At 43.4% G+C, this 18,243-nt stretch overlaps 1 protein-coding gene across 1 annotated transcript in view; it reads left to right on the forward strand.

Moving 5' to 3' along the window:
- LOC141146138 (Y+L amino acid transporter 2-like) overlaps positions 1-18,243 on the forward strand; it is a 49,764-nt gene that overhangs the window by 10,574 nt on the left and 20,947 nt on the right. Inside the window, exons 3-4 of the mRNA XM_073632894.1 lie at positions 9,375-9,500; positions 14,065-14,209. Coding sequence (XP_073488995.1) covers positions 9,375-9,500; positions 14,065-14,209 — 271 coding nt within the window. The remainder of the gene's footprint in view (positions 1-9,374; positions 9,501-14,064; positions 14,210-18,243) is intronic.

Raw genomic sequence — 18,243 nt, forward strand, 5'->3', positions numbered from 1 at the left:
TATGGTTGACGTTGCGATTATTTAGGACCATTGATTCAGTTTTTAGGGACTTTGTGTGGAGGGGTGGAAAACCTAGAATTAGATTAGAAACATTACAACAGCCCATAGATAAGGGGGGAGTTGTGATACCCAATCCAAGATTATATTTTATTGCAACACAATTACAACACTGTCATGGCTGGGAGGTAGTGGACATGCAGGATCCTGCACAGAAGATAATAATATCACAATTTAAAAAACACCCTTTAGTTCAACTAATAGTAGCTCACCACTTTTATAATAAAAGAAAATTCCCTACTTTTTATTTGATTCATAGGGTATGGGGAGCAGTCCAAACTATTGCTCAACATAAGGGCTATACAAAACATATGCCTATATGGGACAACTACTACCTTTACAAACTGAATAAACTTTCAGAATTTTCGGATTGGAAAAAAGCTGGTATAATATTTCTATATCAGTTATATGAAGGGGACGTTTTACTTCCTTTTGATATATTAAAAGACCGCTATCAGTTAACGAACAAAAACTTCTACCAATATCTTCAAATACGCCATGTTTTACAGATTCAGAACTCGAAAATCCAACTACAGTATAAATACTCTAAAATATTATCAAAGGCAACTTCGGTTTCTTGCACGAAACGAGGATTAATAGGTGATCCTTATTCTAATTTACAAATAGAGAACACTGAAAAACATGGAAATAGTTTTGCAAGGTGGCAAAGAGACACAGAGGATCTAGATGAGGAGGACTGGACATGTTTCCTGGAAACACTTCCCATGACATCTCTCTCACCCTCCCAAAGGCTATCGCAGCTTTTTATTATACATAGGGCTCATTATACCCCACAAAAACTCTATGCTTTGGGAAAATACACAACACCATTATGCCCGCGATGCTCATTATTTAATGGCTGTCTTATCCACGTGCTTTGGCGATGCCCAAAGCTTCATCGTTACTAGGAAAAAATATTTGTAACCTTAAATTTATTATGCTTCACTGAGATAATAGGAATGCCTAAACTTGCACTACTGGGAATAATTCCTGATGGAACGTTGCCAGTAGACAAGCACACTATGTGGCTAAGATCCCTATATTTAGCACGTAAAGTTATTTTACAAAAATGGTCATCTTCTGATCCTCCAACCCCCTAAATAATGGGTTGAGAAACTTAATTACACACTCAAAAGAGAAAAAATAACATACAAACATTGAGGTACACCCCAAAGGTTTGGTAAAATATGGTCATGCTGGATAGATCCTAGTAATCAGCTATATGATGGTTTACCTAGTAGAGAGGAGTGAGGTAGAAGAGATAGATGGGGGCAAATAGTAGAAGTAGAGGAGTGAGGTGTAGAAGAGACAAAATTAGTGCTTGATAGAAATATAACTTGATGCTCTATAGAGGAAGCTGCCATAGTTTAAAGTTTGAAATTAGCGGTGAACAACTTGTTGTGTAAAATGTATCTATGTATCTAAAATGCTTTGCTTATTATATGCTAAGCTACTTTAGTCCGAGAGGTGCAAGGTTTATCTGTTTTATGTGTTTTCCTATTTTTGATACTTCATGGATTAATGTGACATATCTGTATGAAGGTTTAACCACTTCATTACCCAGCTATAGACATATGACGTCCACAGATGGGATCTCCATCAAACACACAGATCCACAGCCTGTCAGCTCTGAGGAGAGCGATCTGTGTTCCCAGAATGGAGGAACACTGATCGGTCTCCTCCCCTTGAGCGTCCCCTCCCCCTTCAGTTAGAATCAATCCCTAGGAAACATACTTAACCCCTCCCCGCCCCCTAGTGGTTAACCCCTTCACTGCCTGTCACATTTACACAGTAATCAATGCAATTTTATAGCATTGATCGCTGTATAAATGTGAATGGCCCCAAAAATGTGTCAAAAGTGTCCGATGTGTCCGCCATAATGTCGCAGTCATGAAAAAAATCACGATCGCCGCTAATAAAATAAATACATTTTTTTTTTTTTTAAATGCCATAAATCTATCCCGTATTTTGTAGACGCTATAACTTTTGCACAAACCAATCAATATACGCTTATTGTGATTTTTTTTTACCAAAAATATGTAGAAGAATACGTATCGGCCGAAACTGAGGAAAAAATTCGTTTTTTAAAAAAAAAATTGGGATATTTATTATAGCAAAAAGTAAAAAATATTGTGTTTTTTTCAAAATTGTCGCTCTTCTTTTGTTTATAGCGCAAAAAATAAAAACCGCAGAGGTAATCAAATACCACCAAAAGAAAGCTCTATTTGTGGTGAAAAAAGGGCGTCAATTTTTTTAGGGTACAACGTCGCACGACCGCGCAATTGACATTTAAATTGCGACAGCGCTAAAAACTAAAAATTGGCCTGGGAAGGAAGGGGGTGAAATTGCCCTGTATTGAACCGGTTAATAATAAAAAATAAAAATTATTTGATTAAAAAAAAAAAAAAATCAAGGCACAGATATACTAATCTAAAAGAGGTGCTGCCAACGAGCTCAGGGTAGAAGGTTTTATCACCCAGCCTAAGCCGGGGGCACAAACTTGGGTAGAGTGTTGCATAGAAACGTATAAAATAGTCAAAAAGAGTCCAACAGGACTAAAGCAGAGTAATGCCCTGTACACACGGTCGGACATTGATCAGACATTCCGACAATGAAATCCATGGATTTTTTCAGACAGATGTTGGCTCAAACTTGTCTTGCATACACACGGTCACACAAAGTTGTCAGAGAATCCGATCATTCTGAACGTGGTGACGTAAAACACGTATGTTGGGACTATAAACGGGGCAGTAGCAAATAGCTTTCGTTCCTTAATTTATTCTGAGCATGCGTGGCACTTTGGGCATCGGATTTGTGTACACACGAACGGATTTTGTTGTCGGAAAATTTTATAGCAAGCTCTCAAACTTTGTGTGTCGGAAATTCCTATGGAAAATGTGTGATGGAGCTTACACACGGTCGGAATTTCCGACAACAAGGTCCTATTACACATTTTCCATTGGAAAATCCTATCGTGTGTACAGGGCATCAGAATGACATCAAAAGCACACACATACAGTGGGGCAAAAAAGTATTTAGTCAGCCACCAATTGTGCAAGCTCTCCCACTTAAAAAGATGAGAGAGGCCTGTAATTGTCATCACAGGTCTACCTCAACTATGAGAGACAAAATGTGGAAACAAAGCCAGACAATCACATTGTTTTATTTTTGAAAGAATTTATTTGCAAATTATGGTGGAAAATAAGTATTTGGTCACCTACAAACAAGCAATATTTCTGGCTCTCACAGACCTGTATCTTCTTCTTTAAGAGGCTCCTCTGTCCTCCACTCATTACCTGTATTAATGGCACCTGTTTGAACTTGTTATCAGTATAAAAGACACCTGTCCACAACCTCAAATTGTCACACTCCAAACTCCACTATGGTGAAGACCAAAGAGCTGTCAAAGGACACCAGAAACAAAATTGTAGACCTGCACCAGGCTGGGAAGACTGAATCTGCAAAAGGCAAGCAGCTTGGTGTGAAGAAATCAACTGTGGGAGCAATAATTAGAAAATGGAAGGCATACAAGACCACTGATAATCTCCCTCGATCTGGGGCTCCACACAAGATCTCCCCCATGGGGTCAAAATGATCACAAGAACGGTGAGCAAAAATCCCAGAACCACACAGGGGGACCTAGTGAATGCCCTGCAGAGAACTGGGACCAAAGTAACAAAGGCTACCATCAGTAACACACTACATCGCCAGGGACTCAGATCCTGCAGTGCCAGACGTGTCCCCCTGCTTAAGCCAGTACATGTCTGGGCCCGTCTGAGATTTACTAGAGAGCATTTGGATGATCCAGAAGAGGATTGGGAGAATGTCATATGGTCAGATGAAACCAAAGTAGAACCGTTTGGTAGAAACACAACTCGTCGTGTTTGGAGGAGAGAGAATGCTACCAAAGATCACTATACCTACTGTGAAGCATGGGGGTGGCAACATCATGCTTTGGGGCTGTTTCTCTGCAAAGGGAACAGGACGACTGATCCGTGTACATGAAAGAATGAATGGGGCCATGTATCATGAGATTTTGAGTGCAAACCTCCTCTTATCAGCAAGGGCATTGAAGATGAAACGTGGCTGGGTCTTTCAGCATGACAATGATCCCAAACACACCGCCCAGGCAACGAAGGAGTGGCTTCGTAAGAAGCATTTCAAGGTCCTGGAGTGGCCTAGCCAGTCTCCAGATCTCAATCCCAATCCCATAGAAAACCTTTAGAGGGAGTTGTCCGTGTTGCCCAGTGACAGCCCCAAAACATCCCTGCTCTAGAGGAGATCTGCATAGAGGAATGGGCCAACATACCAGCAACAGTGTGTGACAACCTTGTGAAGACTTACAGAAAACGTTTGACCTCTGTCATTGCCAACAAAGGATATATAACAAAGTATTTGTCAAGACTTATACTCACCGAGGCCAAGATGCCGAGAGCGGCTCGCCCTTACGACCACGCGCACCCGACCCCTGGAAGTGATACAGGAGTTGGGGGCACGCGGAGGCACGGACTTCCGGTAGTGGTGGGATTCCCGAAGGGCCGGAGGGAGGTCCGGGTAGCCGTTGGGTACTGAGGAACTGCAAAGACAAGTGGTTAGATCCGAACCGGGGTATCAGGCAGCGCAAGTCCGTAATTCAGGCAGAGGTCAGAACTGGGGTATCAAGCAGAGCAAAAGTCCGAAATTCAGGCAGTGGTCAGTACCGGGGTATCAGGCAGAGCAGAGTCCGTTTAATCAAGCAGAGGTCAGGGGTATCAGGCAGGCAGAGTATCCGGTAATCAGGCTGCGGGCCAGGGCTGCATCCATGAAGCAGCTACAAGCTCCCGAATCAATGATGGCGGGTAGGCGAGACTCCCCTTCCGGTAGCTGCAGGGAAACAAACAACATCACGTAAGACTTTGGAGCATTATTGTCTTGGTAATTCATCAATTTTGGCTGAAAAGACTTACTGGGCCTTATTGGACAGCTGCGCAAGAAGTGTCCAGCTCCCCCGCAATAAAGACACAAATTGGACTGCCGTCTGCGTTGCCTCTCTTCTGAAGTTAGTGGGGCCCGGACCAGGCCTAGCTGCATGGGTTCAGCTTCGGGAGGTGTTGTAGGAGATGGTGACGGCATGGGTGAGGCTCTGAATGGCGTCCACGTAGGGTGTGGACCCTGGAACCGCTCTGAGCGACGCTCCCGCAGGCGCCTGTCCAATTTCGTAGCTGCCTGAATTAACTCTTCCAAGGAATCGGGAGTCTCCATTCTGGCTAGTTCATCTTTGAGGAGTTCGGACAAGCCTAGACGGTACTGGTAGCGCAGAGCCGACTCGTTCCAATCTGTGTCGGCTGCCCATTTACGGAATTCTACCGTATAGTCTTCAATTGGTCTCCTCCCTTGGGACAGGTGATGTAAGATGGCTTCAGCTGTAGCCTTCCGCTGAGGGTCGTCATAGAGTTTGGACATACTCTCGAAGAAGGTATCTATGGAGTTTAACACAGGACTTCCTTGTTCCATTAAGCCGTGGGCCCAAGCCTGAGGTTCTTCTGACAGCAGTGAGATTGCGAATCCTACTTTGACGATCTCCGATGCGAACGTCCGGGGCTGAAGGGCAAGTAAAGAGAGCATGCGTTTTTAAACGCCCTGAATTTTTTACGGTCCCCTGAGAACCGTTCAGGTGTAGGGACCCTAGGTTCAGGAAGCGCCATGACAACTGTAGGGTTGGTGGTGGCCTGGGGAAGCGGACCTTCATTGCTGGGTACGGGAGCTGCAGCGGCAGAAGGGAGTACCCCAGTAATTTGTTGGAGGCGGTTGTCAATCTGAGTATACCCCTCCTGTAATTTCTGAACTGAGTCGGCCAGCGTGGAAACCTGCTGACACAGGATCTCCAAAGGAGAGTGCGCTCTGTCGGCCTCGGACATCTGGCTGGTTTGTACTGTCAAGACTTATACTCACCGAGGCCAAGATGCCGAGAGCGGCTCGCCCTTATGACCACTCGCACCCGACCCCTGGAAGTGATACAGGAGTTGGGGGCACGCGGAGGCACGGACTTCCGGTAGTGGTGGGATTCCCGAAGGGCCGGAGGGAGGTCCGGGTAGCCGTTGGGTACTGAGGAACTGCAAAGACAAGTGGTTAGATCCGAACCGGGGTATCAGGCAGCGCAAGTCCGTAGTTTAGGCAGAGGTCAGAACCGGGGTATCAAGCAGAGCAAAAGTCCGAAATTCAGGCAGTGGTCAGTACCGGGGTATCAGGCAGAGCAGAGTCCGTTTAATGAAGCAGAGGTCAGGGGTATCAGGCAGGCAGAGTATCCGGTAATCAGGCAGAGGTCAGGGGTATCAGGCAAGCAGAGAGAGTAATCCGTTAATCAGGCAGAGGGTTCAGCACACAGTCACTTGGTTATACAGGGAATAGTAGCAGGTACAGGGAACAGGGTACAGCTGACGACAAATCAGCAACCCGACTGGGTGCTGGAGCCATCAGATGTAGCCCTCCGGCGAGCGCGTCAGCGTGACGTGCTGCCGGGCACCCGCACGGCCACGGCGCGCACACGGGGACCGCCGTGCACCCGCGCACGCCGCACCATCGGGCCGCGAACGGGTGTACGGCGTAGCGTGAGTCCTCTGCGCATGCGTCCTGGAGCCCGTCGGACGGAGGCGGCCTGTGCCTCCTGACAGTATTGAGATGAACTTTTGATATTGACCAAATACTTAATTTCCACCATAATTTGGAAATAAATTCTTTCAAAAATCAGACAATGTGATTGTCTGGATTTGTTTCCACATTTTGTCTCTCATAGTTGAGGTATACCTATGATGAAAATTACAGGCCTCTCTCATCTTTTTAAGTGGGAGAACTTGCACAATTGGTGGCTGACTAAATACTTTTTTGCCCCACTGTATAGCATAAGCGTGGTTAGCGGAAGCTGGAGGAGGGGTGACCCCCTCTCCCTCTCCTTCAAAGTAGAGCATAAGACAAGGGGGTTTGTGTCCAGTACAGTTATAGGAGGAGCAGGTGCATTCAGGGCATGAGGAAAATCACAGTCCATGTATATCCTGTACAGCAGCCGTAGCGCCTGTGCAAACATTTAGGGAGGCCATGCATTACTCACAGGTATTGTCACCTACACCCCAATAAGAGCTGGTAATAAAAAAATTCTGAAGCGGGGGTGGCAAGCATCTGTGGCATCAATATTGTGCATTTAGCATAGGCAAAGTCCCTTCACAAGGCGAGATAAAGCAACAGGAGATAAAGTTAGGTAAAGTGTTAATCCACTGCCTGCAGTGTGAAAAAGCGAATCATTTCACCATCTTGTACTTGAAGGCGCGTTGAGAACAGCAAACTGTATTTCATACCTCTGGTACCTAGGGACTGCTTCACCAGATCAAAGGATTTTCTGAGCTTCTGAGTACCCACCGGGACGTCTGGAGAGAACATAAGCCTTGCAGCCTCGTGGCGGATGACATCAAGCTTGCCGGCCTCTCTTAGGACCATGTCCCGGTCACGAAAGTTTAATAGCCAAAAAATAAAAGTGCGAGGCGGTGCCCCAGGAGGGCCTCGGGCAGACAGCACCCTGTGGGCCCTTTCCACAGCAAAAAAGGATGAGAAAGATGTCTGGCAGAAGAGCGTGTGGAGCAGCCACTCTGTGTATCTGATCCCTCAGGCAGTCCTATAATCCGGAGATTGTTCCGCCGATTGCGGTTCTCTGCATCCTCTGTCCTGGATTTTAGGTGCTTCACTTTCACCTGGAGGGTTTTCAGGTGTGCTGAGTGGTCTCTTACCATATCTTCTGTATCCCCCAGCTGGTGCTCAGCCTCCGTGAGGCAATGACGGACCTTGTCAAACTCTTTCCTAATAAGACAGATCTCCAGCTGCAGGGTATCGATCTTGTTACTGAGGGTGGATTGGCAGCCTGTGATAGCCTGCAAAATTGGCCTGCTCCAACTGAGTCACCATATTGTTTGCCTCTGCCACATGGGCGGACGCAACGCATCCTTTAACAAATCAAAAGAGAGAAAAAAGTTTAATTGTTAAGGTCTACATACATTTTTAAAAACATAAATGAAAATCATAAGCAACATAAGAGGAAATTAAGAGAAAAATTTAAGCTGGATACCAGAGGAAAGCAGAAAAGATAAAGTTTAATTTTTGTAAATCTTCACATCTGTTTATCTGTAGCTGTCTTATGTTATTGTAGGGAATTATGCTCTTTATGAATCACTCCTGTGCTGAGACTGTACAGCATACCAAAAGAGAGGGATGTCACATTCAGCTACAACTCTGACATATTCAGTCTAATTTTGTGTAGGTTTCCTCCTGGTGCCAAATTCACTTTATTCTTGTTGTTGAATTCACAGTAAGTTGTTCTTTTCAACCCCTGAGCCTATAATTTTACAATCCTTTTTTTCCATCCTCTGGATCCCTCCCATGTTTCTGGTCCCCATAGTGGCCTCATGTCCTGCTATGTTTGTAGTGTTAGCCCTGCATAATAGATTTACTGGTTATTTAAACCATTCTTTTCTACATGTGGGTAGCTGCCCTCGATATATCAATAATATGATTGTCCACATGTTGCTTTTTTCCACAGTGAAGCCTTTTTCCAATTTAAAACCCTTGGAATTTTGGGTTTTCAGTTGCAAGCAATGAATTGAGGTTAACTAACATCTGCTTAAAGGATCAAAGAGTATTCCTAATTTTTAAACATCATTACACATGATAGGATATTTGAAAAGCAAAGTTCTTATTCTTACTGCACCATATTTTGCCTCATTCGGCTGTACTTCAATCTCTCCTTCTCAACTACTACATAATGATGAGTGATAGTACCACCTTAATCCAGGGCTTCAACACACCTGGACACAAGATACAGGATTCTTGTGACACTAGATTCATTCATTACTGTACAGCTCTACTATAGCAGCCAACTCCTAGACTGGTATCAGTCTAGATGTGCTCCAGCACCTGGCAGCCATAGTGGAAACCTAGGGCTCTCCACTAAGACTAAGCACTACCCCTTGTCAGTTCACTAGTGAAAGAATTGAAAGCTTGCATTGCATTATGGTATCTTTGGAAACACAAAGGACAGTCATAATAATAACAATTTTTTTTAAAAAGTACGTATCTACGTGTGTATTGTAACTGTATATTTAGTCATTTTTAAGGAGTTTCTTTTAGTGTGTAAAATATAATTTGAATGTAGTATAATTTACATAATTACTGCATCACTTTGGCTTTGCAAACCAAACCTAGAAGTGCTCTATTAAAATTCAAGAAGACCACTTATAGATGTCAGGGTGTAGACACAGTTTTTTTTTTAATTATACAACTTTTTCTTTTCTCTTTAGGCACCTTAACATTCATTAATTGTGTCAATGTGAAATGGGGAACAAGAGTTCAAGACATCTTCACATATGCAAAGATTATGGCCCTCCTGATGATAATTTCTGTGGGTCTTGTGAAGATCAGTTACGGTAAGATCATCATTTCCGTATAAACCTTTGACTTCCAAGGACATCTTACCTACATGACTGCACCTTCTTCTACAATGGCTATCTCTCCCTTATTTGTACAAAGCAACCATTCCCTTCTAGAAATTAAAATTACAAAGGCTCTTTTCTTGCTGATCTTATCTCTCATGTTTACATTCAGAACAATTAGTGGGGAGATCTCTGAATGAGTCTCAAGCCTTGTACACACGCTAAGAATATCCCAAGATTGATTGTTTTATATCGAAAACCAATAGGTTACTAAAGTTACGAAAATTCTCATATGGCAGAATATAATTTTGGAAGTGATGTAATGTATTGTATTGTATTGTAATGTATTCTTTCATTTCCGAGCATGCGTGGTCTTGGTCTTCCGTTTTTTTAAGGATGAATCCTGTACTGATTATAGAAAAATCTTACGTTATGTAATCGTACAAGAATTATTTTTGTGCTGGTCCCTTCAGATATTTTCACATGAACTGTCATGATCAGCTCTCAAAAGCTGTGTACTAATGATCAGAATATTGGACGATCGGACTAAAAGTACTGTGTACTAGGCATCTCTTTTTGGCTATGAATTAAGGTCACTTTTGGATTGGGTTGGGTGCTAGGGGAGAAGGAATCTGGTGACAATTTGTTTTCAATCTTCATGAGACATAATGGTCTTTTTATACCCTAGATGTCTCCATAAAGCAGTGCTGTCATTACTTTTGCATACTGTCATTCCAGAGATTTTGTCAGCTCCCTTTGTATAAAAAAGTTGAAAAATAAATGTAAAGTAAATTTTTTTTTAGAATTTTGGATAAAATGTGTGTAGAAGGGCTTGAGTAGGGGAATGGGAATTGTCAGCCCCTCACTCTGGAGTGAGGGCACATATAGAGCTGGCAGGTGATTAGAGGATTGGTTGGTGAAGTGAGTGGTTTACTGCAAAGAGGTAGCACAGTGTTCCTGCCCTTATGGAAAAATGAGGGCCTTCTGTGTCAAGATGCAAGAGCTCTGTATACTGGACTTTCCCTGATGGAAAACACTGTGGAAACCTTTCCCCAAAGTAGGCTACACTTAGGGAGCATAACATTTTTAGCATACCTCATTTAGTGAGCAAAAGATGGAAATTGCTGCTCTGAAATGGTAATTCTCATTTGAAATTTGGACAGTTAGGTTATCATTTGTGTTCCAGTAAAGCAAGTGAAAAAGGAGGAAGATGGACTATTCTTCTTTACTGCTGGTCAGTGTGTGGCCTATGGCTCATGAAAAGAGTAAGGAAGGACTTGCCCCAGTAGGGGGAAATAGAAGCTTTTGGGAGAAGAAGGATCGGCCTGCCAGGTGGTGTTGTCAGGTCCTGTAACAGACACACGTACTTATAGACCTGTATCCCTGCAGATTTTGGGCTGGGTATGTGGCATGGTTCTCAAGGGACCTGATCAGATATCAACGAACTGTCACCATATGTGACTCCTCTGGAGTGTGAGTTCATGTTAGCCCCTGGTAGGTCTCTGGCCTGGAAGTACGGAGCTGATCGACACAATACCATCCTAATATGTGTGTCCCTCTAGCATAGGACCTGGCTTGTCAAGCAACAATAAGGGTGCTACATTTAGAGGGATTAGAACATCTAATGTGTTATTTATTTTTTTTTTTTTTTGTTTTTTTTTATTGTTGTCTGTATTCCTACTAAATTAGATTATTGTTCACTATTGGTCCTAGTGACCATTGTCTCTGGTAGAGAAAATGATGGGAAGTGCAAAAGTTTTGAGTTGTCTCAGAAATAGAAAGTAAGGAAAAAGTTAAGAGAAAATCTCCTAATGGGGACACCTATTCCAGTTGTTCCCCCAGAGGGGAAATCCCCTCACTTTGGAGAGATCTCTGCTTACTTTCTGCTGTGTCTTTTAGACAACAAATCTTCATGATAGAACACAGACCAAATATAAAAAAAGCCAGGGGTCATAACCATTCTCTGCTCTATCCAAACCACAAAAAAAGTTTTGGCTTTACATACAGAAATAGAAATTTGGACAGTTGTGGAGGCAACATGGACTCTCGTGGTACAGTATAAACTTACAACAGTCAGTTTACAAAAATATATCAATTTATTATGAACAAACACACACATAATAAAAAGCCTTCAATAGTAGATAAATTGCATTGGATGTTACTAATCATGGAGTATCCACTTGTCTGACACAAATTGGAAGAACTTAGATATATATAGAGATGATCCAGCGCCATTACACGCAGAGATTTGTTCTTCCAGTTGTACACTCTACATGTTTCGGGGTGACCCCCTTCTTCAGGAGTATTTTAGGTCAGATAATGATCTACAAGAAAGCATATAAATCAAGTGTACAATATTAGAATCAAAATAAAAATTTACAAAATAAAAAATTAAATAAAATTAAAGGTCAATTGAACTATTTTGGAAAATTGCACCCATAATATCAGGGTGCACCAAAATTACAGGCTTTCAATGTCTTGTTATTTCAATGTAAGGATGCCTTGTTGCCATTAAAACAGTCAGCCTCGGAAGGTTTTATCCCCTTATTGACCAGTCCATTTTTTGCGATATGACACTGATTACTTTAACTGACAACTACGCAGTCGTGCGACACTGTATCCAAATAAGATTGATGTCCTTTTTTTCCCCACAAATAGAGCTTTCTTTTGGTGGTATTTACTATTAATGGTAGCGAACAGCGATTTTTAGCTGGACTGCAACATTGTAGTGGACAGATCAGGCACCTAGCTGACAATTTTAACACTTTTTTGGGAACCAGTGACATTACAGTAATCAGTGCTAAAAATATGCACTGTTATGCCGTGTACACACGATCGCACATTCCAACAACAAAATCCATGTTTTTTTTCCAATGGATGTTAGCTCAAACTTGTCTTGCATACACATGGTCACACAAATCTTGTCGGAAATTCCGAACGCCAAGAACCCGGTGACGTACAACGCGTACGATGAGCCGAGAAAAGTTAAGTTCAATAGCCAGTGCGGCTCTTCTGCTTGATTCCGAGCATGCGTGGAACTTTGTGCGTCGGAATTGTGTACACACAATCGAAATTTACGACAACGGATTTTGTTGTCGGAAAATTTGAGATCCAGATCTCAAATTTTGTTTGTCAGAAATTCCGACGGAAAATGTCTGATGGAGCCTACACACGGTCGGAATTTCCGACAACAAGCTCCCATCAAACATTTCCTGTCGGAAAATCCGACCGTGTGTACGCGGCATTACTGTACTAATGACACTGGCAGGAAAGGGGTTAACACCAGGGGCGATCAAAGGGTTAAGTGTGTCCCCAGAAGGTGCTTTCTTACTGTGTGATTGATAGACTCACTGTATGAACAGAGAGATCTGTGTTCCTGCATAGCAGGAACACAGATTTCTCTGTTCATACTTAACAGGACAGCGATCTGCCTCATTACATTGGCAGACCGGCGTCCTGCCTCTCTGGAGAGCGATCGCAGATGGCCGGCAGACATTGCGTCCGCCGGACCCACTGATTAGTTCCCCCTGTGGCCAATCAGTGCGTGCGCCCCCGGCAGCTTTTGCATGAAATGACCTACAGGTACGTCATTTTGCACGAAACAGACGACCTGCCACAGCATATGTACTGCGGTCAGTCGGCAAGTGGTTAATGTACATAGCATTCAGAGTACAGCAGTCAGGAATATAAAACAAATACAACATAATGTATAAAATGAATGGTTCAGGACTATGTAACCCACAACATAGCATATACAGTGCACCTGCCAGGACCATGGAGCATATAGAGTAAAGCAGTAAGGACTTTGTAATGCACTCTATCATAACATATAGAGTGCAGTATTGGAAACTTTGTAGTGAATAAAAACAGTCAATGTAAATTATAGTGTATACAGAGCAGCACTCAGAGTGCTGGGACAGGACTATGTAATGCACAGCACATCTTACAGAGTGCAGTGTTCAACAGTAAGTGCACCTTCAAATATTGAGTGTCTCCCTATAGGATTGATGATCACTGGTATGTTTGCCGCCATAAAATTGATTTTCAGTGGTCTGTGCCCCCACTGGTAGTCAGTAGTTCCTGTCTGCTCACCTTATCTGTCTGTGGTGATTACCCTTTTAAATTCTGGTGGTGTGTTTGCATTACATTTGTGTTCAGTGGTATCTTTGGTATTCAGTAGCCTATGCCACAATTGGTAGCCAGTAGTCTCTGTCTTCCTTTTGTCGGGGATCAGTGGGAGCACCTGAGAAACACTGCAGAAGACCCACACATCTTCTTTCCAGTTCCTGGGTCTGTGACATTGGACCAGTACAACAAAGGCATGATTGGGCTGGATATTACTCCACCTGGTATTGATGTACTCTGATATTCAGATTGACCCACTTTGTTTAACGTCTGGCTAGTCCGGGGGTAGAATACCTTAGAAACATGCCCCAGGTTCTCAGATCTAGCAACACTTATGGTGAAATCTGTTCAACAATATTTTAGTGCAGGAATTTTGTTCCTTTTTAGCCCATTTCAACATAACCTGACTAGTTTTTCTCTCTTTTTTTCTTAGGCGAGACAGAAAATCTCCAAAATCCTTTTGAAGGGTCAACAATTAATGTGGGATCGATGGCTCTAGCCCTCTACTCTGCACTTTATTCCTACTCTGGATGGGACACACTGAACTTTGTCACAGAGGAAATGAAGAATCCCAAAAGGTCAGAATCCCTTAAAATGTAACTGTCCTCACTGTGCGTGCCTATGGTACATCCTATTATATACAATGGGTATAAAAAGTATATACACTCCTGTTAAAATGTCAGGTTTCTGTGATGTAAAAAAATGAGACAAAGATAAATCATTTCAGAACTTTTTCCATATTTAATGTGACCTATAAACCGTACAACTCAGTTGAACAACAAACTGAAATCTTTTAGGTGGAGGGAAATTAAATTAAAAAACTAAAATAATATGGTTGCATAAGTGTGTACACCCTTAAACTAATACTTTGTTGAAGCACCTTTTGATTTTATTACAGCACTCGGTCTTTTTGGGTATGAGTCTATCAGTATGGCACATCTTGACTTGGCAACATTTGCCCACTCTTCTTTGCAAAAACATTCCAAATCTGTCAGATTGTGAGGGCATCTCCTGTGCACAGCCTTCTTCAGATCACCCGACAGATTTTCAATCCGATTCAGGTCTGGGCCATTCCAAAACTCTAATCTTCTTCTGGTGAAGCCATTCCTTTGTTGATTTGGATGTATGCTTTGGGTCGTTGCCATGCTGAAAGATGAAGTTCCTCTTCATGTTCAGCTTTCTAGCGGAAGCCTGAAGGTTTTGTGCCAATACTGACTGGTATTTGAAAGTGTTCATTATTCCTTCTACCTTGACTAAGGCCCCTGTTCCAGCTGAAGAAAAACAGCCCCAAAGCATGATGCTGCCACCATCATACTTCACGGTGGGTATGGTGTTCTTTTGGTGATGTGCAGTGGTGTTTTTGCGCCAAACATATCTTTTGGAACAATGGCCAAAAAGTTCAACCTTGGTTTCATCAGACCATAACACATTTTCCCACATACGTTTGGTAGACTTCAGATGTGTTTTTGCAAAATTTCTCCGAGCTTGGATGTTTTTCTTCGTAAGAAAAGGCTTCCGTCTTGCAATTTTACCCCATAGCCCAGACATAGATATTCCTGCAGCTCCTTTAATGTTGTTGTAGGCCTATTGGCAGCCTCCCTGACCAGTTTTATTCTTGCCTTTTCATAAGTTTTTGTCCAGTTCTTGGTAATGTTACTGTTGTGCCATATTTTCTCCACTTGATGATGACCGTCTTCACTGTGTTCCATAGCATATATAATGCCTTGGAAATTCTTTTGTACCCTTCTCCTGTCTGATACCTTTTAACAATGAGATCCCTATGATGCTTTGGAAACTCTCTGCAGACCATTATTATTATTACTATACAGGATTTATATAGCGCCAACAGTTTAAGCAGCGCTTAACAACTTGAAGGTAGACAGTACAAATACAACACACTTTAATGCAGTAGGAATCAGAGGGCCCTGCTCCTTAGAGCTTACAATCTAAGATGGAAGGTCAAGAGATACAAGAGGTAATAACTGTGGTGGATGTGATAATGGAGAAAAGTACAGTTGTTAGGTGGGGGCCAGATAGGCTTCTTTGAAGAGATGAGTTTTCAGGAATCGTCTGAAAGTGGAAAGTACAAAGTAGAAGAAAGTCGGACAGATTGGGGTACGGTATTCCAGAGGATGGGAGAGCTCTGGAGAAGTCCTGAAGACAAGCTTTAGATGAGGTGACAAGGGAGTTAGAGAGCAGAAGGTCTTGGGAGGAGCAAAGAGAACGATTAGGTTGGTATTTTGGGACTAGGTTAGTGATGTAACTGGGGGCCAGGTTGTGGATGGCTTTGTAAGTTATTGTTAGTATCTTGAATTAAATTTGTTGGTTGAGTGGCAACCAATGGAGTGATTGGCAGAGGGGTATAGCAGATGCTGAGCGGTTTGTGAGGTGGATGAGCCTGGCAGCAGTGTTCATGATGGAATGAAGTGGGGATAGCCTATTTAAAGGCAAGCCAATGAGGAGGGACTTGCAGTAGTCAAGGCGAGAGATGACCAGGGAGTGGATTAGAAGCTTTGTGGTGACATTGGTTAGGAAGGGGCGTATCTTGGAGATGTTGGGCCAGAGTAGTCAAGGCGAGAGATGACCAGGGAGTGGATTAGAAGCTTTGTGGTGACATTGGTTAGGAAGGGGCGTATCGTGGAGATGTTGGGCCAGAGTAGTCGAGGTGAGAGATGACCAGGGAGTGGATTAGAAGCTTTGTGGTGACATTGGTTAGGAAGGGGCATATCTTGGAGATGTTGCGGCGGTCGAGGCGGCAAATATTGAATAGCAATAGGATGTAGGGCCGAAAGTTAGTTCGGAGTCCAGGATTACACCTAGGACCTTGGCATGGGGGGACAAGTTGATAGTTGAGCCGTTGATATTGACAGAGAAATCAGGGGAAGTGGCACTTCCTGAGCTCGGTTTTGGATAGGTTGAGTTTGAGGAAGTGATGTGACATCCAGACTGATATGTCTGCTAGTAAGTTGGTGATGCGTGAGGGGACAGATGGAGAGAGTTGGGGGGGTGGGGAGATAGATTTGGGTGTTATCAGCATAGAGATGATATTGAAAGCCATGGGAGGCAGTCAACTGACCCAGGGAGGTGGTGTAGATTGAGAAAAGGAGGGGTCCAAGAACAGAACCTTGGGGGACCCCGATGGAGAAAGGAAGAGGAGAGGAGCAAGTAGAGTCGTAAGTGACACTGAAGGAGCGGTGGGATAGGTAGGATGAGAACAGTAACAGAGACCAAAGGAGTGGAGTTTTTAAGGAGGAGGGGTAGTCAACTGTGTCAAAGGCAGCAGAGAGGTCCAGGAGTAGTACAGAATAGTGTCTGTTGGTTTTAGCCGTTAGTAGGTCATTTGTGAGTTTAAGGAAAGCAGTTTCCGGAGAGTGTTGATGACGAAATGTGGACTGAAGGGGATCAAGAAGTTTGTTCATGGTCAGATGGTCGCTCAGTCGGTTGTAGACCAGTCTTTCAAGAAGTTTGGAGGTGAAGGCGAGGACCATGGCTTTTGCAGTAGGATGCGACTAAGAAAATGTCAGGAAAGACCTACTAGAACAGCTGAACTTTATGTACAAAATGCAGGTTTCAGGGGGGTGCTGTGTACAGAATGCAAGATTTAGAGGTATGCTACTTACAGAGTGCAGAGTTCAGGGGTGTGCCAACTACAGAGTGCAGGTTGTAGGGGTGCTTTACATACAGAAATCAAGGGTGCGCTATGCACAGTGTGCAATATCTCATTTCCTCCCCTCCTCTGACCACCTCTGCACCCCCCACTCCTCCCCATTCTTCCACCTCTGCACACATCTGCCTGAACACCACCACAGCCCTCATCCCCCCTCCCCTAACACCCCCCCCCAAAGCTTCCTCGCATCTCTACTAGGCAACTCCCTCCCTGTGTATTGGGCTCTAGTACCTGTTTAGGTGGATCTGTGTATTTGGCATGCTGCTCCAGTAACAGTGAGTTCACTTCTGCTGCCCAGCAGGAAGAGCAGGAGGTGGTGGCCGGGGGCCACTGCCGACCACATGTCAAGGCCTGGCGGGCCGGATTTGGCCCGCTGGCCTTGTGTTTGCCACATGTGCCATAACTGTAAAATACTGTTGTTTAAAATATGCTCAGGGACACAGCAAGAAGAGGGTCAAGTTGTCAGTTTTGTGTTCTTGAATGTGCCACTCACTGTCAGTCTGTGTGTTAGTTTTGATTTATGATAAATCATAAATCAATAAACTTGGCCTGTAACTTTGTGCATTCAGGTGGTGGGCAGCATATGAGCTAAGTAGTTGGCACTTCCACCTAGAAGTACTAGGGCCATCAGTTTGAATCCCAACCATGGTACTACCTGCATGGAGTGTGCACTGTACCTGCTTCGTGCTTCGGTTTCCTCCCACACTCCAAAGACATGCTGGTAGGTAGACATGTGCACACTGAAATATTTCGTTTCGGAATTTCGTTTTCGTCCGAAAAATAAATTTATTTAGTTACTCCCGAAATTCGTTTTTATTCAATCATTCGTTTTTCGTTAAAAATTGCATTAGTCCGAAAATCCAAATTAAGGTCGAATCTGTCATTGAAGGCTTATGGTGTCTGTCGAATGTTCAAAAAAGATTCAACGGAGCAGCTAAACTGTAC

The sequence above is a fragment of the Aquarana catesbeiana genome, linkage group LG05 (genome assembly GCF_042186555.1).
Source record: "Aquarana catesbeiana isolate 2022-GZ linkage group LG05, ASM4218655v1, whole genome shotgun sequence".
NCBI lineage: Eukaryota > Metazoa > Chordata > Amphibia > Anura > Ranidae > Aquarana > Aquarana catesbeiana.